The sequence below is a fragment of the Pieris rapae genome, chromosome 23, assembly GCF_905147795.1.
Source record: "Pieris rapae chromosome 23, ilPieRapa1.1, whole genome shotgun sequence".
Taxonomy (NCBI): Eukaryota; Metazoa; Arthropoda; class Insecta; order Lepidoptera; family Pieridae; genus Pieris; species Pieris rapae.
In genome coordinates, this window is record NC_059531.1 from 157,983 (window position 1) to 181,330 (window position 23,348).

Here is a 23,348-nt window from a genome sequence, read left to right on the forward strand (position 1 = left end):
GGCCTTCTTAGAAGGCGACCTGCGCCCGGCGCAGCCCGTGTCGCCCCGTGCCGGCTATGAGTCGGATGCGCTGTTTGTTGCGCAGACACTCATAGGCCGGTTCGCAACGGACGGACTCGCGCGCGCAATGTGCGAGTACCTATCGCAGACGCGCAGGCGCCTTTTAAACGAGGGCCTCCTAACTTCGCCGCTCTCGAGCGACGAACACGATGCGCTCGTTAAAGTGAAACGAGCGCATCAAGCTCTACGCCGCCCGCCGCCGCCGGACTCAGACGAGGACGCCGCCGGGTCGGCGCCTAAGCGCGTATGCGCGCAGACGACGCCCCCTGGCGTCAATCAATCACATCAACAGCCTTCTCAACATGCGCAACCGGCGCCGCTCTCCCAGAGGGACCCGCGCCGCCGCCGTTTTGAGGATACAACCATGGCAACGGCGTCGACGAGTGCGCCCCCCTCCGCCCACCCCGCGCCCCGCGCGGCCCTTGCGACGGCTCAACCAACGCCGCAAGACGCGGCGACTACAAATTTAAACGCGGCGTCATACGCCGCGATGACCGCGTCGCCGACGGTGGCCCGTCGGCCACCACTCGCGCCCCTGCCCGCCGCGCCTCAGACACCGAAATACCCGCCATTTGTAATAGAATCCCTCCCTGACTGGACCACCCATGTCAGGGAGATGAAAAAGAGACTGGGGCGTACGGTGAACGCGCGTGCCTATGGACAGGGGCTCAAAATAACACCAGAGGACGAGGAGGAGTACCGCCTGGTGCAGCGGTACCTTGGGGAGTTGGAGACCAGCGGAGTTAACGTGGTATACTTCTCCTACTCCCTACCAGCAGAGCGGCAGCTGAAGGTGGCGGTAAGAGGCATTCCGGCGGACACGGAACCCGAGGCCATCATGTCGGAGCTGCGAGACCTCGGGTACGAGCCTGAACACGCCCAGCCCATCAGAGCCAGGAAGGGGAGACCGGGGTGTATCTTCCTGGTCATACTCCGCCGCACTCCGGACATCACCCCCGCGATCTACGGCATAACAGAGCTGTTGTGCATTCCGGGGGTGACCATCGAGTCCTGGCGGGGCAAAAGGGGCCCCGCACAATGTCACCGATGTCAGGGATTTAGACACTCCTCGCACCAATGCCACCGGGCCCTGGCCTGTGTGAAGTGCGGGGAGGGCCACCGTACCGCCGACTGCCCCCTACCTAAGGGGGCCACGCCGAGATGCGCCAATTGCAAGGGGGCGCATCCGGCCAATCACAGCACGTGTCCGGTGCTGAAGGAGGAGGCGCGCAACAAGCGCGCTGGCACGGTGGCACTTGCAGCACGGGGCATGGGCGCCTCCGAGGCGCGCGGTCGACGTCGCGGTGGTCGCGGCGGTCGCGGCGCGCGCGGCGCACATGGCGCACATGGCGCGCCTGGCGCTGGCGGCGGACGTGGCGCGCAGGGCGTATTTGGCGCCCGCGGCGCACATGGCGCACCTGGCGCACCTGGCGCGCCTAGCTCACATGGCGCCCATGGCGCACTTGGCGTCCGCGACGCGCGGGGACCATCTGGCGCACCTGGCGCACCTGGCGCTCGCGGCACACATGGCGCCACCACCCCAGCGCCTACACCAGCTGCCCAAACACGGCGGAGGGACGAGCCGCGCGAACACGCGCAGGCTGACCCGCGTGCCCATGGGCAGTACTTCTCGCAGCCGCAGGAGGTAGAGATGGTCACCTACCCCGCGGAGCCTCCCAGCCAACGCCGACGCCGCAGAGGGGGGAGAAGAAGAGGACGCGGGGGGGTACAACCCCCCGCCCCCCCGCGCGCGGAACCTGCCGCGCACGCCGAGGCTGGCCCCAGTAGGGCCGCCGCCGACTCCGCTCCAGTTGCTGGAGCTACCAGAGCCGCTGACCAGCGCGCCGCACGCCCCCGCAGCGGGGGCCCACTGAGGGGCCAGACGCTCCCCAGCGAGACGGCGATCGCTGAGGCGGTTGACAGGGCGGTCACCGCATTGCTGGGCGCCCTATACCCGACCCCGTCTGAACCGACCTACGGAGGACGCCGGTCGCGCAGTCGAGGCGTGAGGCAACGAAAATGAACTTACGCCTCCTGCACTGGAACGCCGACGGCCTTCGGGATAAAGGCCACCACTTGCGTCACATCCTACGCACACAGGACGTGGATGTGGCGCTCATTTCCGAGACGCACCTGCGCCCCACCGACCGACTGCGTGCCGCGGGCTACTACGTCTACCGCGCAGAGCACCAGGCGGCCAACGGGGCGCCCTTTCGCGGACTGGCGGTGATGATACGGCGACGGATCGCTCACCGCGCAATCCCGCCGGTCAACGGCGACAAAATCCTGACGCTGGGGGTCGAGCTAGAACTGGGCGGGCAGCCCACAGACGTGCTAGCTGTCTACGCTCCCCCCGGCTCCAACTTCGCACCGGCCGAGCTGGAGGCCGCGCTCAGCCGGAAGCCGACGCTCCTCGCGGGCGACTGGAATGCCAAGCATATCAGCTGGCAATCCCACTCCAGCAGCTCGCGGGGCAACCGGCTCCTGCAGCATGCCGAGGCTCGCGGCTACCAGGTGTGCGGACCAGATGCCGCCACCCACTACCCGAGAAACAACACCCACAGGCCGGACATTATCGATTTGGTGGTGCATAACCGGCCTGATCTCTACCTGGCGCAGGAGGTCCTGATGGATGAGTACCAGTCGGACCACCAACCAGTGCTGTGCCTTCTCGCGGGGGCACCATCCCCGCCCGCACGCAGCTGGAGGGTCACCGACTGGAACGCCTTCGAATCGATACTCGAAGGCGCCACCGCGCCAGGCCCACCGGACACGACACCAGGCGCCGTTGACGACATGGCGGAGTCCATGACGCGGCAACTCCAGGCAGCTCTGGCGGAAGCAACGACCACGCGTCCGCCGGAGGTCGTACGCGAGGACCTAGCCCCGTTCGTGCTGAGGCTGATCAGACAGAAGCGCGCGCTCAGGAGGCAGTGGCAGCACAATCGCTGCCCCGTGCTGAAGACAAAGCTGAACCGCCTCGCCGAACGGGTCAAGAAAGAGTTGGCCGCCCACGCCCAGCGCTCCTGGGAGCAAGCGCTGGGGGAGGCGACCACCGAGCCCACACGCCTACACCAACTTTGCCGCCGCCTCTATAGGACTCCAGAGCCGAAACGTCCGCTACGTGACAGCAACGGCGCCATCACCTATGACGACAACGATCGGGCCGAAATCTTCGCCGAGCACCTCCAGCGCCAATTCTCACCGAACGCCGCGGCATGCCCAGCGCGCGTGGCTGAGGTCGAGAGCGCTGTCGAGGGCTGGCTAGCTCGCCCGATCCCACCCGATGACGACCCCATTGCCTTTTCGCCTTCGCAAGTGCGGAAGGCGATACTCCGGCTGCCACTGAAGAAGGCGCCGGGACCGGACGGCATCACCCATCAGGCGCTGCGCCACCTACCCATGAGGTGGATAGTCGCGCTGGCGCGCCTCTTCACGGGGATCATTCGGTCCCTACACTTCCCCAGTACATGGAAAGAGGGCAAGGTGATCTTACTGCCGAAGCCCAGAAAGGATTACACCCGACCGGAGAGCTACCGGCCTATCACCTTGCTCTCAACTCAGTCGAAGCTGTTCGAGAGGCTGTTGCTGCAGAGGACCTACAAATACCTGCAGCCGAGGCCCGAGCAGTTCGGCTTCCGCGGCGAGCACAGCACCACGCTGCAGCTGACGAAGGTGCTCTTCACTGCAGCCGCGGCCCTCAACAAGAAGGAAGGGGCCGCCGCCGTGATGCTGGACATGGAGAAGGCCTTCGACCGTGTCTGGCACGATGGCCTCGTGCTGAAGCTCGCCGAGTCTCCACTGCCCCGCCGCATAGTCGCCGTGCTCCGCGCCTTTCTCACCGACCGCACGTTCTACGTTGCGACGGGAGAGGCTGCGTCGAGACCGCGACCCATCACGGCGGGCGTCCCACAGGGCAGCGTGCTATCGCCGCTGCTGTACACTACTTACACGGACGACGTCCCCTGCCCGAGCGGGTGTAGCCTGGCCCTCTTCGCCGACGACACGGCGTACGTGGCCACCTCGCTCAACACCAAGGCAGCAGCGGCGAAGCTCCAACGCGCTCTGGACCTCCTGCCAGAGTGGCTGAACAAGTGGAGACTAGCCGCCAACCCCAACAAGACACAGGCGATCGCCTTCGGCCGGAGTTGGTTGCCGCCGCCCCTGCGATTCCTGGACCAGGACGTGCCGTGGAAGACGCCGGTCACCTACTTAGGGGTCACCATCGACCGGAATCTGACCATGCGGCACCACGTCAAGAGGATCGTAGGAAGAGCGAAGGGGGTGTCGAGCAAACTCCGCCCCCTATTCACCGGCAACATACCCATCCGTACTAAGCTCGCGCTGTACAAGCAGTACGTGCGCCCACATCTCACGTACGCGGCGCCGGCGTGGTACTCCTACACCAAGGAGGCCCACCGGCAGAGACTGCGCGCCGTGCAGAACACATGCCTGAGGCGCGCAGTGGGGGCCCCCCGCTACGTGAGAAACGCCACCATAGCGCGAGACCTGCGGATGGAGTCCATCGACGAGTTCGTCGCGCGACTCGCGAAGGGGATGTTCGATCGAGCGGATGGCTCTCAGCATCCCCATCTCCAAAACATCGCGCCATGGCACTCCAGGCCGCCAGATCGCCTGCGGTATCCGCGTGAGCTACTCTCCGCGGATGCCGATACCACCGGACATGACACCAGGGCAGCAGCCGCGGCTTCGACCGCTGGTCGCCTCGCTGGGCCTCCCCCGGGGCTACCGGGGGTCTCACCCGGCGGAGCTTGACCGCGAGCCGCGCAGCGCGCTGCCCGATACCACCGACCACGACACCAGGGTCAAGTCGAGATTACTCCTTGACCCCACACTACCACCGGATTGACACCCCGGACAAGACCCCATCGGCTGCGCGCAGCGAGTCGAGCCATTGTTCCTCGCGCGCAGCAGCCCCCACCAAGGGCTATTAGCCCGCCCCCGTACCGCCCTGTATCAGCAGGGCGCGAACAAACAATCCACCCGATAGAGACCCATACTCGAACGGGTTTAAGCATCCCCCTTGCGAGGGAGGATGTAACAATTACAAGTCAGTTTTAAAGGTGTTTATATCATCATCGCAAGCGATACGCGACGGACGTGTCCACACATCGTACATAATATAATAAAGTTTGCATTCAGTCGAGTCGAGTGAGTGAGTGAGAGCAGTCGTCGTAATGGCACGTACTAAGCAGACAGCCCGTAAGTCCACCGGAGGTAAGGCGCCGCGAAAGCAGCTCGCCACCAAGGCGGCCCGCAAGAGCGCTCCAGCCACCGGCGGCGTGAAGAAGCCTCACCGTTACAGGCCCGGTACCGTCGCTCTGAGAGAGATCCGTCGCTACCAGAAGAGTACCGAGCTGTTGATCCGCAAGTTGCCGTTCCAGCGTCTGGTGAGGGAGATCGCGCAGGACTTCAAGACCGACCTCAGGTTCCAGAGCTCCGCCGTGATGGCGCTTCAGGAGGCGAGCGAGGCGTATCTGGTGGGCCTCTTCGAGGACACCAACCTGTGCGCCATTCACGCCAAGCGAGTGACGATCATGCCCAAGGACATCCAACTGGCGAGACGCATTCGCGGCGAGCGTGCTTAATTTTGCGCAGCCGCTGCTAAATAATAATAATATTATAATATTATTATTACAACAAAAGGCCCTTTTCAGGGCCGCATATAATTCAAATGATGTGCTTCACAGACAGACATCACGTATCGAACGAATAAAACGAACGTTATACAAAGTCAAAAGGCTTTATTTAGGCTAACATTAAGAATAATTAACCTAATATAATATAAAACAATTAATTTATTGAAATTATTAAATTAATAATTATTTTCGAGATCGATATAACGTAAATGAGGCAGGCGCCTATCGCACTGTGTGTCTCTATGATATTTTCTATTATGCGTCAGCATAATATATTTTCGACTTCAAAGGCAAATGCCGACAACAATATTTGCGAGCCACCATTGTTTCACTGTTTCTTAGAAAACAATTGCACAATAATGACTTTCTATTATATGTATTTATGGCACCACTTCAGGAATTTATGACTCTTGTTGACGCGTGCTGTAGCTCAGTGTGTGTACCAGGTGTTAATTTTTTTTTTGTTTAGTTAATTGTTAAATGTGTTAAATTTTTGCGGTGATTTGTTTTTTTTTCTGTTATTGCGTATTGTTTTCAATTCATGCGTATCGACATATTTTATTATTCATCGGTTTTATTTTGCTTCTTTATGTACATAGTTATTGTAGTTATTTATTTATTTATACATACATAAAATCATAATAATAAGAACGAATCTCACACACCGAACGCCGCTGCCCCGCTGCCTCTCTCCCCTCTGCCCCGTTTATATGCGAGGTCCTAGCTGTCCGAAATCTATATATACAGCACGATTGGTAAGCGCGAAGCGCATTGTAACAGTGATCGTCGTACGTGACACACGTACGTAGTGCTGGTGATTTTTCTAAGAAGTACAGTTAATTCAGAGACAATCAACGATGACCGGCCGCGGTAAGGGAGGAAAGGGATTGGGAAAAGGTGGCGCGAAGCGTCACAGGAAGGTGCTCCGTGATAACATCCAGGGTATCACCAAGCCGGCGATTCGGCGTCTGGCGCGCAGGGGTGGAGTGAAACGTATCTCCGGTCTGATATACGAGGAGACTCGCGGTGTTCTCAAGGTTTTCCTCGAGAACGTCATCCGCGACGCGGTAACCTACACGGAGCACGCCAAGAGGAAGACCGTCACCGCCATGGACGTCGTGTACGCTCTGAAGCGCCAGGGCCGCACCCTCTACGGTTTCGGCGGTTAAGTTGATTAATTGTTGTCTGTCGTATACATACTTAGGTATATGACGGATATTTTTCAACAAGTAAAAAAGGCCCTTTTCAGGGCCGCATATGTTTCTATTATAAAAATAAAACGTATCAAAACGACTAAACGACACCCACCCACAATTAGTTTTAAGCTACCAATATAAATAAATAATTTAATAAATTACCAATCGATAAATGATTGATTGAATAATACTTTTCATAATATTATCGACTACTATTACTGCTGATACTAATGCTAACTATCCACTAGTGGCATGTTAATATAAAGTTTTCGTACTGTATGTACACGAGTACGGCGTTAGCAGTCGCTCTCGTCGTCATAATAATATTATATCGCAAACGATAAGTATAGTATGTACACATACTATTATAGAGAGATAGCGGTTAGGTTATTATGTTATGCTTAGACATTGAAAATTAAGAATATAGGTGTGCTAATGCTAGGTTGCGACCGAACAGCATCGCTCCCGGTTGCGTCAATGAAATTTTTGCTTTGAATTTATATAGATCTCGCGTGCTTCTCGATCGATGTGTTTGATAAATACTTATAATTAATTTAATCGGACATTTCGACGAGCTCACTAGACTTATTTCGTTTCGTAAATAATATTAATGCTACTACGGAGCAAAGACGAAAGAGAACGCGCGCGCGTCCACGGCCTCGTCTCGGGAGCGCGGTGCTGTCCTACAACATGTCGCATTCGATGCGTTAAAATCGATCGTAATCCTAATATATCGCCGAAACGAATGGATCCCGTTGAACCTCGGAATCTTGAGCTCCGCCCTCGGAGGTCGCGCGCGCGGCCACCTTTCGCTTTAATTGTTTAATTCGCGATTTAAACTGGACGGTACGCGCGCGACTCGACAATAACAAACTTCAAACGCGGATGCCCGACGCGCGCGACCGCCTGGAGCCCCGCCCGACTGCCCGACCGGTGGCCGATATCGTAGACTATCGATCGCCAACGAGATTTCCACCGATTTTTCGTTTGATAATCATCAAAAATCCGATGAGACCGAGACGTGTTAGTGAAAAGTTTCACACTCGAATACGAGAAAACGCACGCAGCCGACGAAGCTCTCGTCGCGGTATACCGATTCGTCTGGCCGGCGCTCACTAGCGCCGCGCACTCTTTACGCACATATTATTATCATCCACCTAGTACGATAATATTATACTACTACATAATATTATAACAATAATATAATTAGTGTGACTGTGTGATTCATATAATTGAAAAAGAAAAGAAAATAATGGCCGACACCGCAGTAGCATCGGAGACACCCGCGCCGGCGACGCCCGCCAAGAAGGCACCGAAAGCGGCAGCGGCCGCCAAGAAACCCAAGGCGAGACCGACGCACCCCAAGACCTCCGAAATGGTGAACAGCGCGATCAAGGAGCTCAAGGAGAGGAGCGGATCGTCCCTGCAGGCGATCAAGAAGTACATCGCCTCGAATTATAGCCTCGACGCCGAGAGGTTGGCGCCGTTCATAAGAAAGTATCTCAAGCGTGCCGTCGCCTCCGGCACCCTGATTCAGACGAAGGGCAAGGGCGCATCGGGCTCGTTCAAGATAGACAGCAAGTCTGGTACCGGCGGCGCCGCTAAGAAGGCGACGGCCGCCTCCGCGTCCTCCGGCGGCAGGGGCTCCGGCGCGGCGGCGTCCTCCGCGGCCAAATCGGCGAAGAAGCCGAGCGCACCCGCCAAGAAGACCGCCGCGAGCGCCGGCGCCAGGAGCAAGAAGGCCGCCGCCGCCGCGTCGGCATCGGCCGCCGGGTCCGCCTCCCCGGCCAAAGCGGGCGGCAGGGGCGTCGCCGCCAAAGACAAGAAGGCGGCGGCTGCGGCCAAGAGGAAGCCGGTCGCTGCGGCCGCACCGAAGAAGGGTCGCGCCGCCGCCGCCGCCGCGGCGTCCGGCAAGGGCGCGTCGAGCAACGCGGCCGCGTCCAAGGCGAAGAGGAGCGCGAAGCCACCGACCAAGAAACCTAAGGCCCCCAAACCGAAGAAGGCCGCCGCCGCCGCGCCCAAATCGAAGGCCGCCACCACCGCGAAAAAGGCGTCGGCCGCTTCCAAGAAGTGAACGCGACCATCCACGTTCAATAAGCACGAGCCGCCGCACCGTGTTCGCGTACGCTGACCACCGAGTAGCGGGAGCGGAAGGAGGGTCACCGGCCACCGGACCAGCGACGAGCGCATCGCAAGTGGTCGGTTGTGTCGATGTCGTATATTATTATTGTAATAATAGACGCACGCACAAACACGCCACACAAAAAGCCCTTTTCAGGGCTAACATATGTTTCAATGATGGGCTGCCGTTGAGCCGTCGAGAGTATCAAACGAATAAACGCACAAAAAAATATTATATTATATTGAATCCTAAAAATCTACATATATATACAAATAATATATAGCCATTCCATGTTGTCGCAGGTGCTACAAACTATCAAAATTGTCCAATTGTCGCTAGTTTACCGGCTGGTGATACATATCCTATATTATATAAATAATAAAACATGCGACATAGGTAGTTGTTAAATTGTCCAATAATGAAGGCAGCGAGAGTGAGAGAGGCAGATTATGTACCTATGTATAAGTATGTAGGTGTGTCTTAATATTTTAACACCTTATTCTAATATTATATTAGTTAGCAACTCACCGTCGCAGCAGCGCCGTATCACACACACACGAAACACAAAATCGCCACCGCCACCTGCTAACCACGGTCGGTTCTCTGTATCGAGATCGCACTCACTTCACACTCGAGAAATACAACAAAAAAAAAAAATGCAATGCAGCACCGCGACCACTACTTCCTCTTCGCGATAACAATCCCTTCGGCCGCTCGAGATGCGCCTCCTTCGCCGCCCGAGTGCCCGACTGTTGCCAAATGTAAAAACAATACATGTACCCAATTATCAACAGATGTTATGAGGTGCAATAAAATTTGGCGGGCCAAGACAAAAGACAATAGACAATGGACACACCCCCGCCACCACCCCCACCGGTTCCTATTTAATAAACAAATTCTAAACAAATAACCAAATATGTAATATAAAAATATGTAATAATGGGCGTTTTACACGATTACACAACAGTACATAAAAACGAAAACACGAAACCGGTACACGTTCAAACAAAAAAGATAAAACACACAATAAATATTTGGAATAAAGATTCTAAACAAATAACCAAATACGTAATATAATAATATCTATCTGTATGTATATATATTTTTTTGTATGTATGTATGTATGTATGTATGCATGTAATTTTCATTCTTATTATTATTATTTTTAATTCTAATTCCACGTAATATGTAGATCTTACACACGTGACCGAAGCCCGCGCTCCCCCTCTCGCGCCCCTCACTAACGCTCGCTCGCTGAGCCGGCGGCACCCAATCGCGTTTAATAGCGCAGAGTCGTCGACGTCGTTTCTCGTCACACCCGGCCAGTTGGTTGAACACCGTCCGAATTCATATATAATATGAATTCGTAGCGGCTTGAAAAAAAAATAAGTAACTTGTCGGTTAGTTTTCAGTGAGTTGTGCAGTGCCCAAATAATCAAACGCAATGTCCGGACGTGGCAAGGGAGGCAAGGTCAAGGGAAAGGCAAAGTCGCGTTCCAACCGCGCAGGTCTCCAGTTCCCGGTGGGTCGTATCCACAGGCTGCTCAGGAAGGGCAACTACGCCGAGAGGGTCGGTGCCGGTGCGCCGGTGTACCTAGCGGCCGTTATGGAGTACCTGGCGGCTGAAGTGCTCGAGTTGGCCGGTAACGCGGCCCGTGACAACAAAAAGACCAGGATCATACCGCGTCACCTGCAGCTGGCCATTCGTAACGACGAGGAGCTCAACAAGCTGCTCTCCGGCGTGACCATCGCACAGGGCGGTGTACTGCCTAACATTCAGGCGGTCCTTCTCCCCAAGAAGACCGAGAAGAAGACATAAATTATAATAGCAACGACTGGAGTCTCGTCCAATTATTGTTATTATTCGTGTCGTTGTCAACTCGACGACCTAAAAGGCCCTTTTCAGGGCCGCAATATGATTCATAAAATCGCAATGATCGTGTGGTACGGCCACCGTGCCACCGTGATTTGTTAGATAAATGTATCAGCGACAATAAACGTTCCACACGTCACTATTCACAAAAATTATATACTAAGTACCTACTACTATAAATATGCTTCTATCAAAAAAATTGACTCAATTACCTACTTATTACAATGTGTATATACAATATCGAGTTGTATTTATTTTTTTATTCTTGACAATATTATTTACTTACAACAACAATAATAATAATAAATAAAAATAAAAACAACAATCGAACATGTAGACACGCCCGAAATTCACATTGCTCACGCATAATCCAATCAGTAATAATGAGACAATACATACAATACAGGCATACTGTTATACTACGTTATTATTGTTATTATTTTTAAATAACCATAAATAAACCGTGTCAGAGGGAGAAGGAGATAGAGACGGAGATATACATAATATAACGCCCCGCTCCCTCCGCCGTCGCCGTTCACCCCCCTCGCGCCCCAACACGCGGCGTCCTAACGGTAACGACGCCGTCGATTGGCGGCCGCGAAACGTTTCCTATGTAACGCCGGACCAGTCGCCAGAGCACTTTTCAAAGTGAAGTTTACTGAAGTGAGGTCCAAAAAATATTTCAAATCACAAGTCTAGTGTCTCTCGTTGTTGTCGATACATAGTTTGTGACTGCCTATCTATCGTTCACTATGCCACCAAAGACCAGCGGCAAGGCGGCCAAGAAGTCCGGCAAGGCGCAGAAGAACATATCCAAATCGGACAAAAAGAAAAAGAAGCACAAGAGGAAGGAGAGCTACGCCATTTACATCTACAAGGTACTGAAGCAGGTGCATCCCGACACCGGTATCTCTTCGAAGGCGATGTCAATCATGAACTCGTTCGTGAACGACATCTTCGAGAGGATCGCGGCGGAGGCGTCCCGTCTCGCACACTACAACAAGCGTTCGACGATCACGTCCCGCGAGGTGCAGACCTCCGTGAGGCTCCTGCTGCCCGGCGAGCTCGCCAAGCACGCCGTCAGCGAGGGCACCAAGGCCGTCACCAAGTACACCAGCTCCAAGTGAGCGTCGCGGCGCGGTGGGACAACGGCGGCGGCGGCGTAGGACCAGCACCATCGTCTCGGCGCCGGCGATTTCTCTCTTATATTATTATACGTAATGAAAGTATAATGAGAGCGATTGACTATGATCATCATCATCATGAAAACGGCCCTTTTCAGGGCCACAATATCTATCCGAAGAGTTTGGTGTGTGTGTGTGAACCACACACCACAACGCACAGTATCAACGATAAACGAAAAAAAAAAAAAAAAAATATATATATATATATATAAATTAACAATCCCTCTATTATCAAGTACTTTTACCTATAAACCGATAAACAATTATATTAAGTGTAAAAACTATCATGAATATGAAACTTAAAAATTAAAAAAAAAAAAAGACAATAGTCTCGGTGTACATAATTATATATATATATATATATTTATCTCACTCTCTCTCCATCTCTCTCTCTGTCTCTTATTTTATATATTATATAATATTTTGTACATGCACAGAATTTTGTATGTTTAATTAGTGTTGTCCACTGATCAGTGAAAAGTAATGTAAATTCAACTTATTTAACGCGATTAAAGACAAATGAACGTTTTAATTTTTGTTAGTTACCTATTTATTATTGTTATAAACAATTTCATTTTAGATAGGTCTCGTAAATGTCCCGACACACCCGCCCGTCCCGTTCGAGCTCGGTTCGACGTTATATATAAATGCGGCCCAATAGTTTTAAAGGCGTACGGTCGTCTGCCTACTTGTGCACACGAGCCTATACGCGTTTCATCACTGCTATTGTTTTAATTATAAAACATATATGCAGAAACCATTTGAGTAGCCGCCTGCACCCGTTTCACGCCGACACCGAAGCAACGAACGCGCTGCGTCTATCCCGGCTTCCCACCAGAGGGTCTCACCGGGGGATGCGCATGCGCGGGAGGCGCTAAGGTGTCCAGGCTGTGCCTGGCAGACTCCAGCTCCCGCCATGGAGCGAAAATCCCGTCGCGATGCGTCTGGCCCGCGCGCCAAGGAACGCTCCCGCTCGCGCGGTGGAGCCGCGCCGCCGCCGCCGTCGTCATCATATGAATGCAGTGCTCCCGCGTCGCGCATGGCTGACCGGTCCCTGAGCGGCTCTCGCTCGCGTAGCGATCGAGCCCCGGGACCAGGAGCCGAAGAACCGGGCGAGACAGCCGTTTTTAAGAAACAGCTCTCGTCGCGGTATACTTCGACTGTATACCCCGCCGTATCGGCCCCCCACAACCCCGCCCCCGCGGAAAAAACTTTAACGCGGTACACCGCGTCGCCGAATGACCCCGAGGTCGCTGGTGACTCGCGCCCGGCTGGCGCTCGAGCCCCCCTCGCGGGTTATAGTGACAGTGACACGCAGGACCTTTTAAATGTGTTAAGTGAAAGTGATGTGAGGCCGCAGCTCTCGTCGCGGTATAGCGATGGCGAGAGCGCCCTCACCGCAACACCACACAGGCCACGCCCCTCATTGATGGCGCCACCGGAACAACAAATGCACACAACGGTGAGTCCGCCCACAATTAATATCCATGACGATGAAAGTATTGCCCATGGGCAAGACCCGGCGGAGCTGCTGGCCTTCCTGGAAGGCGACCTGCGCCCGGCGCAGCCCGTGTCGCCCCGTGCCGGCTATGAGTCGGATGCGCTGTTTGTTGCGCAGACACTCATAGGCCGGTTCGCAACGGATGGACTCGCGCGCGCCATGTGCGAGTATTTATCGCAGACGCGCAGGCGCCTTCTAAACGAGGGCCTTCTGACTTCGCCGCTATCGAGCGACGAACACGATGCGCTCGTTAAAGTGAAACGAGCGCATCAAGCTCTACGCCGCCCGCCGCCGCCGGACTCAGACGAGGACGCCGCCGGGTCGGCGCCTAAGCGCGTATGCGCGCAGACGACGCCCCCTGGCGTCAATCAATCTACACAACACGCGCAACCGGCGCCGCTCTCTCAGAGGGACCCGCGCCGCCGCCGTTTCGAAGATACGGCCATGGCCACGGCGTCGACAAGTGCGCCCCCCTCCGCCCACCCCGCGCCCCGCGCGGCCCTTGCGACGGCTCAACCTACGCCGCAAGACGCGGCGACTACAAATTTAAACGCGGCGTCATACGCCGCGATGACCGCGTCGCCGACGGTGGCCCGTCGGCCACCACTCGCGCCCCTGCCCGCCGCGCCTCAGACACCGAAATACCCGCCATTTGTAATAGAATCCCTCCCTGACTGGACCACCCATGTCAGGGAGATGAAAAAGAGACTGGGGCGTACGGTGAACGCGCGTGCCTATGGACAGGGGCTCAAAATAACACCAGAGGACGAGGAGGAGTACCGCCTGGTGCAGCGGTACCTTGGGGAGTTGGAGACCAGCGGAGTTAACGTGGTATACTTCTCCTACTCCCTACCAGCAGAGCGGCAGCTGAAGGTGGCGGTAAGAGGCATTCCGGCGGACACGGAACCCGAGGCCATCATGTCGGAGCTGCGAGACCTCGGGTACGAGCCTGAACACGCCCAGCCCATCAGAGCCAGGAAGGGGAGACCAGGGTGTATCTTCCTGGTCATACTCCGCCGCACTCCGGACATCACCCCCGCGATTTACGGCATAACAGAGCTGTTGTGCATTCCGGGGGTGACCATCGAGTCCTGGCGGGGCAAAAGGGGCCCCGCACAATGTCATCGATGTCAGGGTTTTAGACACTCCTCGCACCAATGCCACCGGGCCCTGGCCTGTGTGAAGTGCGGGGAGGGCCACCGTACCGCCGACTGCCCCCTACCTAAGGGGGCCACGCCGAGATGCGCCAATTGCAAGGGGGCGCATCCGGCCAACCACAGCACGTGTCCGGTGCTGAAGGAGGAGGCGCGCAACAAGCGCGCCGGCACGGTGGCACTACTAGCACGGGGCATGGGCGCCTCTGAGGCGCGCGGTCGACGTCGCGGTGGTCGCGGCGGTCGCGGCGCGCGCGGCACACATGGCGCACATGGCGCGCCTGGCGCTGGCGGCGGACGTGGCGCGCAGGGCGTATTTGGCGCCCGCGGCGCACATGGCGCACCTGGCGCACCTGGCGCGCCTAGCTCACATGGCGCCCATGGCGCACTTGGCGTCCGCGACGCGCGGGGACCATCTGGCGCACCTGGCGCACCTGGCGCTCGCGGCACACATGGCGCCACCACCCCAACACCTACACCAGCTGCCCAAACACGGCGGAGGGACGAGCCGCGCGAACACGCGCAGGCTGACCCGCGTGCTCATGGGCAGCACTTCTCACAGCCGCAGGAGGTAGAGATGGTCACCTACCCCGCGGAGCCTCCCAGCCAACGCCGACGCCGCAGAGGGGGGAGAAGAAGAGGACGCGGGGGGGTACAACCCCCCGCCCCCCCGCGCGCGGAACCTGCCGCGCACGCCGAGGCTGGCCCCAGTAGGGCCGCCGCCGACTCCGCTCCAGTTGCTGGAGCTACCAGAGCCGCTGACCAGCGCGCCGCACGCCCCCGCAGCGGGGGCCCACTGAGGGGCCAGACGCTCCCCAGCGAGACGGCGATCGCTGAGGCGGTTGACAGGGCGGTCACCGCATTGCTGGGCGCCCTATACCCGACCCCGTCTGAACCGACCTACGGAGGACGCCGGTCGCGCAGTCGAGGCGTAAGGCAACGAAAATGAACCTACGCCTCCTGCACTGGAACGCCGACGGCCTTCGGGATAAAGGCCACCACTTGCGTCACATCCTACGCACACAGGACGTGGATGTGGCGCTCATTTCCGAGACGCATCTGCGCCCCACCGACCGACTGCGTGCCGCGGGCTACTATGTCTACCGCGCAGAGCACCAGGCGGCCAACGGGGCGCCCTTTCGCGGACTGGCGGTGATGATACGGCGACGGATCGCTCACCGCGCAATCCCGCCGGTCAACGGCGACAAAATCCTGACGCTGGGGGTCGAGCTAGAACTGGGCGGGCAGCCCACAGACGTGCTAGCTGTCTACGCTCCCCCCGGCCCCAACTTCGCACCGGCCGAGCTGGAGGCCGCGCTCAGCCGGAAGCCGACGCTCCTCGCGGGCGACTGGAATGCCAAGCATATCAGCTGGCAATCCCACTCCAGCAGCTCGCGGGGCAACCGGCTTCTGCAGCATGCCGAGGCTCGCGGCTACCAGGTGTGCGGACCAGATGCCGCCACCCACTACCCGAGAAACAACACCCACAGGCCGGACATTATCGATTTGGTGGTGCATAACCGGCCTGATCTCTACCTGGCGCAGGAGGTCCTGATGGACGAATACCAGTCGGACCACCAACCAGTGCTGTGCCTTCTCGCGGGGGCACCATCCCCGCCCGCACGCAGCTGGAGGGTCACCGACTGGAACGCCTTCGAATCGATACTCGAAGGCGCCACCGCGCCAGGCCCACCGGACACGACACCAGGCGCCGTTGACGACATGGCGGAGTCCATGACGCGGCAACTCCAGGCAGCTCTGGCGGAAGCAACGACCACGCGTCCGCCGGAGGTAGTACGCGAGGACCTAGCCCCGTTCGTGCTGAGGCTGATCAGCCAGAAGCGCGCGCTCAGGAGGCAGTGGCAGCGCAATCGCTGCCCCGTGCTGAAGACAAAGCTGAACCGCCTCGCCGAACGGGTCAAGAACGAGTTGGCCGCCCACGCCCAGCGCTCCTGGGAGCAAGCGCTGGGGGAGGCGACCACCGAGCCCACACGCCTCCACCAACTCTGCCGCCGCCTCTATAGGACTCCAGAGCCGAAGCGTCCGCTACGCGACGGCAACGGCGCCATCACCTATGACGACAACGATCGGGCCGAAATCTTCGCCGAGCACCTCCAGCGCCAATTCTCACCGAACGCCGCGGCATGCCCAGCGCGCGTGGCCGAGGTCGAGAGCGCTGTCGAGGGCTGGCTAGCTCGCCCGATCCCACCCGATGACGACCCCATTGCCTTTTCGCCTTCACAAGTGCGGAAGGCGATACTCCGGCTGCCACTGAAGAAGGCGCCGGGACCGGACGGCATCACCCACCAGGCGCTGCGCCACCTACCCATGAGGTGGATAGTCGCGCTGGCGCGCCTCTTCACGGGGATCATCCGGTCCCTACACTTCCCCAGTACCTGGAAAGAGGGCAAGGTGATCCTACTGCCGAAGCCCAGAAAGGATTACACCCGACCGGAGAGCTACCGGCCTATCACCTTGCTCTCAACTCAGTCGAAGCTGTTCGAGAGGCTGTTGCTGCAGAGGACCTACAAATACCTGCAGCCGAGGCCCGAGCAGTTCGGCTTCCGCGGCGAGCACAGCACCACGCTGCAGCTGACGAAGGTGCTCTTCACTGCAGCCGCGGCCCTCAACAAGAAGGAAGGGGCCGCCGCCGTGATGCTGGACATGGAGAAGGCCTTCGACCGTGTCTGGCACGATGGCCTCGTGCTGAAGCTCGCCGAGTCTCCACTGCCCCGCCGTATAGTCGCCGTGCTCCGCGCCTTTCTCACCGACCGCACGTTCTACGTTGCGACGGGAGAGGCTGCGTCGAGACCGCGACCCATCACGGCGGGCGTCCCACAGGGCAGCGTGCTATCGCCGCTGCTGTACACTACTTACACGGACGACGTCCCCTGCCCGAGCGGGTGTAGCCTGGCCCTCTTCGCCGACGACACGGCGTACGTGGCCACCTCGCTCAACACCAAGGCAGCAGCGGCGAAGCTCCAACGCGCTCTGGACCTCCTGCCAGAGTGGCTGAACAAGTGGAGACTAGCCGCCAACCCTACCAAGACACAGGCGATCGCCTTCGGCCGGAGTTGGTTGCCGCCGCCCCTGCGATTCCTGGACCAGGACGTGCCGTGGAAGACGCCGGTCACCTACTTAGGGGTCACCATCGACCGGAATCTGACCATGCGGCACCACGTCAAGAGGATCGTAGGAAGAGCGAAGGGGGTGTCGAGCAAACTCCGCCCCCTATTCACCGGCAACATACCCATCCGTACTAAGCTCGCGCTGTACAAGCAGTACGTGCGCCCACATCTCACGTACGCGGCGCCGGCGTGGTACTCCTACACTAAGGAGGCCCACCGGCAGAGACTGCGCGCCGTGCAGAACACATGCCTGAGGCGCGCAGTGGGGGCCCCCCGCTACGTGAGAAACGCCACCATAGCGCGAGACCTGCGGATGGAGTCCATCGACGAGTTCGTCGCGCGACTCGCGAAGGGGATGTTCGATCGAGCGGATGGCTCTCAGCATCCCCATCTCCAAAACATCGCGCCATGGCACTCCAGGCCGCCAGATCGCCTGCGGTATCCGCGTGAGCTACTCTCCGCGGATGCCGTTACCACCGGACATGACACCAGGGCAGCAGCCGCGGCTTCGACCGCTGGTCGCCTCGCTGGGCCTCCCCCGGGGCTACCGGGGGTCTCACCCGGCGGAGCTTGACCGCGAGCCGCGCAGCGCGCTGCCCGATACCACCGACCACGACACCAGGGTCAAGTCGAGATTACTCCTTGACCCCACATTACCACCGGATTGACACCCCGGACAAGACCCCATCGGCCGCGCGCAGCGAGTCGAGCCATTGTTCCTCGCGCGCAGCAGCCCCCACCAAGGGCTATTAGCCCGCCCCCGTACCGCCCTGTATCAGCAGGGCGCGAACAAACAATCCACCCGATAGAGACCCATGCTCGAACGGGTTTAAGCATCCCCCTTGCGAGGGAGGATGTAACAATTACAAGTCAGTTTTAAAGGTGTTTATATCATCATCGCAAGCGATACGCGACGGACGTGTCCACACATCGTACATAATATAATAAAGTTTGCATTCAGTCGAGTCGAGTGAGTGAGTGAGAGCAGTCGTCGTAATGGCACGTACTAAGCAGACAGCCCGTAAGTCCACCGGAGGTAAGGCGCCGCGAAAGCAGCTCGCCACCAAGGCGGCCCGCAAGAGCGCTCCAGCCACCGGCGGCGTGAAGAAGCCTCACCGTTACAGGCCCGGTACCGTCGCTCTGAGAGAGATCCGTCGCTACCAGAAGAGTACCGAGCTGTTGATCCGCAAGTTGCCGTTCCAGCGTCTGGTGAGGGAGATCGCGCAGGACTTCAAGACCGACCTCAGGTTCCAGAGCTCCGCCGTGATGGCGCTTCAGGAGGCGAGCGAGGCGTATCTGGTGGGCCTCTTCGAGGACACCAACCTGTGCGCCATTCACGCCAAGCGAGTGACGATCATGCCCAAGGACATCCAACTGGCGAGACGCATTCGCGGCGAGCGTGCTTAATTTTGCGCAGCCGCTGCTAAATAATAATAATATTATAATATTATTATTACAACAAAAGGCCCTTTTCAGGGCCGCATATAATTCAAATGATGTGCTTCACAGACAGACATCACGTATCGAACGAATAAAACGAACGTTATACAAAGTCAAAAGGCTTTATTTAGGCTAACATTAAGAATAATTAACCTAATATAATATAAAACAATTAATTTATTGAAATTATTAAATTAATAATTATTTTCGAGATCGATATAACGTAAATGAGGCAGGCGCCTATCGCACTGTGTGTCTCTATGATATTTTCTATTATGCGTCAGCATAATATATTTTCGACTTCAAAGGCAAATGCCGACAACAATATTTGCGAGCCACCATTGTTTCACTGTTTCTTAGAAAACAATTGCACAATAATGACTTTCTATTATATGTATTTATGGCACCACTTCAGGAATTTATGACTCTTGTTGACGCGTGCTGTAGCTCAGTGTGTGTACCAGGTGTTAATTTTTTTTTTGTTTAGTTAATTGTTAAATGTGTTAAATTTTTGCGGTGATTTGTTTTTTTTTCTGTTATTGCGTATTGTTTTCAATTCATGCGTATCGACATATTTTATTATTCATCGGTTTTATTTTGCTTCTTTATGTACATAGTTATTGTAGTTATTTATTTATTTATACATACATAAAATCATAATAATAAGAACGAATCTCACACACCGAACGCCGCTGCCCCGCTGCCTCTCTCCCCTCTGCCCCGTTTATATGCGAGGTCCTAGCTGTCCGAAATCTATATATACAGCACGATTGGTAAGCGCGAAGCGCATTGTAACAGTGATCGTCGTACGTGACACACGTACGTAGTGCTGGTGATTTTTCTAAGAAGTACAGTTAATTCAGAGACAATCAACGATGACCGGCCGCGGTAAGGGAGGAAAGGGATTGGGAAAAGGTGGCGCGAAGCGTCACAGGAAGGTGCTCCGTGATAACATCCAGGGTATCACCAAGCCGGCGATTCGGCGTCTGGCGCGCAGGGGTGGAGTGAAACGTATCTCCGGTCTGATATACGAGGAGACTCGCGGTGTTCTCAAGGTTTTCCTCGAGAACGTCATCCGCGACGCGGTAACCTACACGGAGCACGCCAAGAGGAAGACCGTCACCGCCATGGACGTCGTGTACGCTCTGAAGCGCCAGGGCCGCACCCTCTACGGTTTCGGCGGTTAAGTTGATTAATTGTTGTCTGTCGTATACATACTTAGGTATATGACGGATATTTTTCAACAAGTAAAAAAGGCCCTTTTCAGGGCCGCATATGTTTCTATTATAAAAATAAAACGTATCAAAACGACTAAACGACACCCACCCACAATTAGTTTTAAGCTACCAATATAAATAAATAATTTAATAAATTACCAATCGATAAATGATTGATTGAATAATACTTTTCATAATATTATCGACTACTATTACTGCTGATACTAATGCTAACTATCCACTAGTGGCATGTTAATATAAAGTTTTCGTACTGTATGTACACGAGTACGGCGTTAGCAGTCGCTCTCGTCGTCATAATAATATTATATCGCAAACGATAAGTATAGTATGTACACATACTATTATAGAGAGATAGCGGTTAGGTTATTATGTTATGCTTAGACATTGAAAATTAAGAATATAGGTGTGCTAATGCTAGGTTGCGACCGAACAGCATCGCTCCCGGTTGCGTCAATGAAATTTTTGCTTTGAATTTATATAGATCTCGCGTGCTTCTCGATCGATGTGTTTGATAAATACTTATAATTAATTTAATCGGACATTTCGACGAGCTCACTAGACTTATTTCGTTTCGTAAATAATATTAATGCTACTACGGAGCAAAGACGAAAGAGAACGCGCGCGCGTCCACGGCCTCGTCTCGGGAGCGCGGTGCTGTCCTACAACATGTCGCATTCGATGCGTTAAAATCGATCGTAATCCTAATATATCGCCGAAACGAATGGATCCCGTTGAACCTCGGAATCTTGAGCTCCGCCCTCGGAGGTCGCGCGCGCGGCCACCTTTCGCTTTAATTGTTTAATTCGCGATTTAAACTGGACGGTACGCGCGCGACTCGACAATAACAAACTTCAAACGCGGATGCCCGACGCGCGCGACCGCCTGGAGCCCCGCCCGACTGCCCGACCGGTGGCCGATATCGTAGACTATCGATCGCCAACGAGATTTCCACCGATTTTTCGTTTGATAATCATCAAAAATCCGATGAGACCGAGACGTGTTAGTGAAAAGTTTCACACTCGAATACGAGAAAACGCACGCAGCCGACGAAGCTCTCGTCGCGGTATACCGATTCGTCTGGCCGGCGCTCACTAGCGCCGCGCACTCTTTACGCACATATTATTATCATCCACCTAGTACGATAATATTATACTACTACATAATATTATAACAATAATATAATTAGTGTGACTGTGTGATTCATATAATTGAAAAAGAAAAGAAAATAATGGCCGACACCGCAGTAGCATCGGAGACACCCGCGCCGGCGACGCCCGCCAAGAAGGCACCGAAAGCGGCAGCGGCCGCCAAGAAACCCAAGGCGAGACCGACGCACCCCAAGACCTCCGAAATGGTGAACAGCGCGATCAAGGAGCTCAAGGAGAGGAGCGGATCGTCCCTGCAGGCGATCAAGAAGTACATCGCCTCGAATTATAGCCTCGACGCCGAGAGGTTGGCGCCGTTCATAAGAAAGTATCTCAAGCGTGCCGTCGCCTCCGGCACCCTGATTCAGACGAAGGGCAAGGGCGCATCGGGCTCGTTCAAGATAGACAGCAAGTCTGGTACCGGCGGCGCCGCTAAGAAGGCGACGGCCGCCTCCGCGTCCTCCGGCGGCAGGGGCTCCGGCGCGGCGGCGTCCTCCGCGGCCAAATCGGCGAAGAAGCCGAGCGCACCCGCCAAGAAGACCGCCGCGAGCGCCGGCGCCAGGAGCAAGAAGGCCGCCGCCGCCGCGTCGGCATCGGCCGCCGGGTCCGCCTCCCCGGCCAAAGCGGGCGGCAGGGGCGTCGCCGCCAAAGACAAGAAGGCGGCGGCTGCGGCCAAGAGGAAGCCGGTCGCTGCGGCCGCACCGAAGAAGGGTCGCGCCGCCGCCGCCGCCGCGGCGTCCGGCAAGGGCGCGTCGAGCAACGCGGCCGCGTCCAAGGCGAAGAGGAGCGCGAAGCCACCGACCAAGAAACCTAAGGCCCCCAAACCGAAGAAGGCCGCCGCCGCCGCGCCCAAATCGAAGGCCGCCACCACCGCGAAAAAGGCGTCGGCCGCTTCCAAGAAGTGAACGCGACCATCCACGTTCAATAAGCACGAGCCGCCGCACCGTGTTCGCGTACGCTGACCACCGAGTAGCGGGAGCGGAAGGAGGGTCACCGGCCACCGGACCAGCGACGAGCGCATCGCAAGTGGTCGGTTGTGTCGATGTCGTATATTATTATTGTAATAATAGACGCACGCACAAACACGCCACACAAAAAGCCCTTTTCAGGGCTAACATATGTTTCAATGATGGGCTGCCGTTGAGCCGTCGAGAGTATCAAACGAATAAACGCACAAAAAAATATTATATTATATTGAATCCTAAAAATCTACATATATATACAAATAATATATAGCCATTCCATGTTGTCGCAGGTGCTACAAACTATCAAAATTGTCCAATTGTCGCTAGTTTACCGGCTGGTGATACATATCCTATATTATATAAATAATAAAACATGCGACATAGGTAGTTGTTAAATTGTCCAATAATGAAGGCAGCGAGAGTGAGAGAGGCAGATTATGTACCTATGTATAAGTATGTAGGTGTGTCTTAATATTTTAACACCTTATTCTAATATTATATTAGTTAGCAACTCACCGTCGCAGCAGCGCCGTATCACACACACACGAAACACAAAATCGCCACCGCCACCTGCTAACCACGGTCGGTTCTCTGTATCGAGATCGCACTCACTTCACACTCGAGAAATACAACAAAAAAAAAAAATGCAATGCAGCACCGCGACCACTACTTCCTCTTCGCG

The 23,348-nt window shown here is 55.8% G+C and overlaps 7 protein-coding genes across 7 annotated transcripts; all 7 read left to right on the forward strand.

Moving 5' to 3' along the window:
* The first annotated feature begins 5,151 nt into the window (after positions 1–5,151).
* LOC123690208 (histone H3) lies at positions 5,152–5,745 on the forward strand. The gene has a single exon (XM_045633346.1). The coding sequence runs from the start codon at positions 5,259–5,261 to the stop codon at positions 5,667–5,669; it is 411 nt and encodes a 136-aa protein (XP_045489302.1). The 5' UTR covers positions 5,152–5,258; the 3' UTR covers positions 5,670–5,745.
* Positions 5,746–6,418: 673 nt separating this feature from the next.
* LOC123690224 (histone H4) lies at positions 6,419–6,976 on the forward strand. The gene has a single exon (XM_045633363.1). It carries the CDS (start codon positions 6,578–6,580, stop codon positions 6,887–6,889), a length of 312 nt encoding a protein of 103 aa, XP_045489319.1. The 5' UTR covers positions 6,419–6,577; the 3' UTR covers positions 6,890–6,976.
* A 1,102-nt stretch (positions 6,977–8,078) lies between these two features.
* Positions 8,079–9,270, forward strand: LOC123690217 (late histone H1-like). The gene has a single exon (XM_045633355.1). It carries the CDS (start codon positions 8,169–8,171, stop codon positions 8,988–8,990), a length of 822 nt encoding a protein of 273 aa, XP_045489311.1. The 5' UTR covers positions 8,079–8,168; the 3' UTR covers positions 8,991–9,270.
* A 1,166-nt stretch (positions 9,271–10,436) lies between these two features.
* Positions 10,437–10,952, forward strand: LOC123690222 (histone H2A). Its single transcript, XM_045633360.1, has one exon. The coding sequence runs from the start codon at positions 10,483–10,485 to the stop codon at positions 10,855–10,857; it is 375 nt and encodes a 124-aa protein (XP_045489316.1). The 5' UTR covers positions 10,437–10,482; the 3' UTR covers positions 10,858–10,952.
* Positions 10,953–11,604: 652 nt separating this feature from the next.
* On the forward strand, positions 11,605–12,201 carry LOC123690219 (histone H2B). Its single transcript, XM_045633357.1, has one exon. It carries the CDS (start codon positions 11,664–11,666, stop codon positions 12,036–12,038), a length of 375 nt encoding a protein of 124 aa, XP_045489313.1. The 5' UTR covers positions 11,605–11,663; the 3' UTR covers positions 12,039–12,201.
* Positions 12,202–20,034: 7,833 nt separating this feature from the next.
* LOC123690223 (histone H4) lies at positions 20,035–20,592 on the forward strand. Its single transcript, XM_045633361.1, has one exon. It carries the CDS (start codon positions 20,194–20,196, stop codon positions 20,503–20,505), a length of 312 nt encoding a protein of 103 aa, XP_045489317.1. The 5' UTR covers positions 20,035–20,193; the 3' UTR covers positions 20,506–20,592.
* A 1,102-nt stretch (positions 20,593–21,694) lies between these two features.
* LOC123690218 (late histone H1-like) lies at positions 21,695–22,886 on the forward strand. The gene has a single exon (XM_045633356.1). It carries the CDS (start codon positions 21,785–21,787, stop codon positions 22,604–22,606), a length of 822 nt encoding a protein of 273 aa, XP_045489312.1. The 5' UTR covers positions 21,695–21,784; the 3' UTR covers positions 22,607–22,886.
* The last annotated feature ends 462 nt before the right edge of the window (positions 22,887–23,348 follow it).

Bases quoted from the DNA above. Each gene is read 5' to 3' on its own strand.
- LOC123690223 (XM_045633361.1), top strand. From the start codon at position 20,194: ATGACCGGCCGCGGTAAGGGAGGAAAGGGATTGGGAAAAGGTGGCGCG.
- LOC123690218 (XM_045633356.1), top strand. From the start codon at position 21,785: ATGGCCGACACCGCAGTAGCATCGGAGACACCCGCGCCGGCGACGCCC.
- LOC123690219 (XM_045633357.1), top strand. From the start codon at position 11,664: ATGCCACCAAAGACCAGCGGCAAGGCGGCCAAGAAGTCCGGCAAGGCG.
- LOC123690217 (XM_045633355.1), top strand. From the start codon at position 8,169: ATGGCCGACACCGCAGTAGCATCGGAGACACCCGCGCCGGCGACGCCC.
- LOC123690224 (XM_045633363.1), top strand. From the start codon at position 6,578: ATGACCGGCCGCGGTAAGGGAGGAAAGGGATTGGGAAAAGGTGGCGCG.
- LOC123690208 (XM_045633346.1), top strand. From the start codon at position 5,259: ATGGCACGTACTAAGCAGACAGCCCGTAAGTCCACCGGAGGTAAGGCG.
- LOC123690222 (XM_045633360.1), top strand. From the start codon at position 10,483: ATGTCCGGACGTGGCAAGGGAGGCAAGGTCAAGGGAAAGGCAAAGTCG.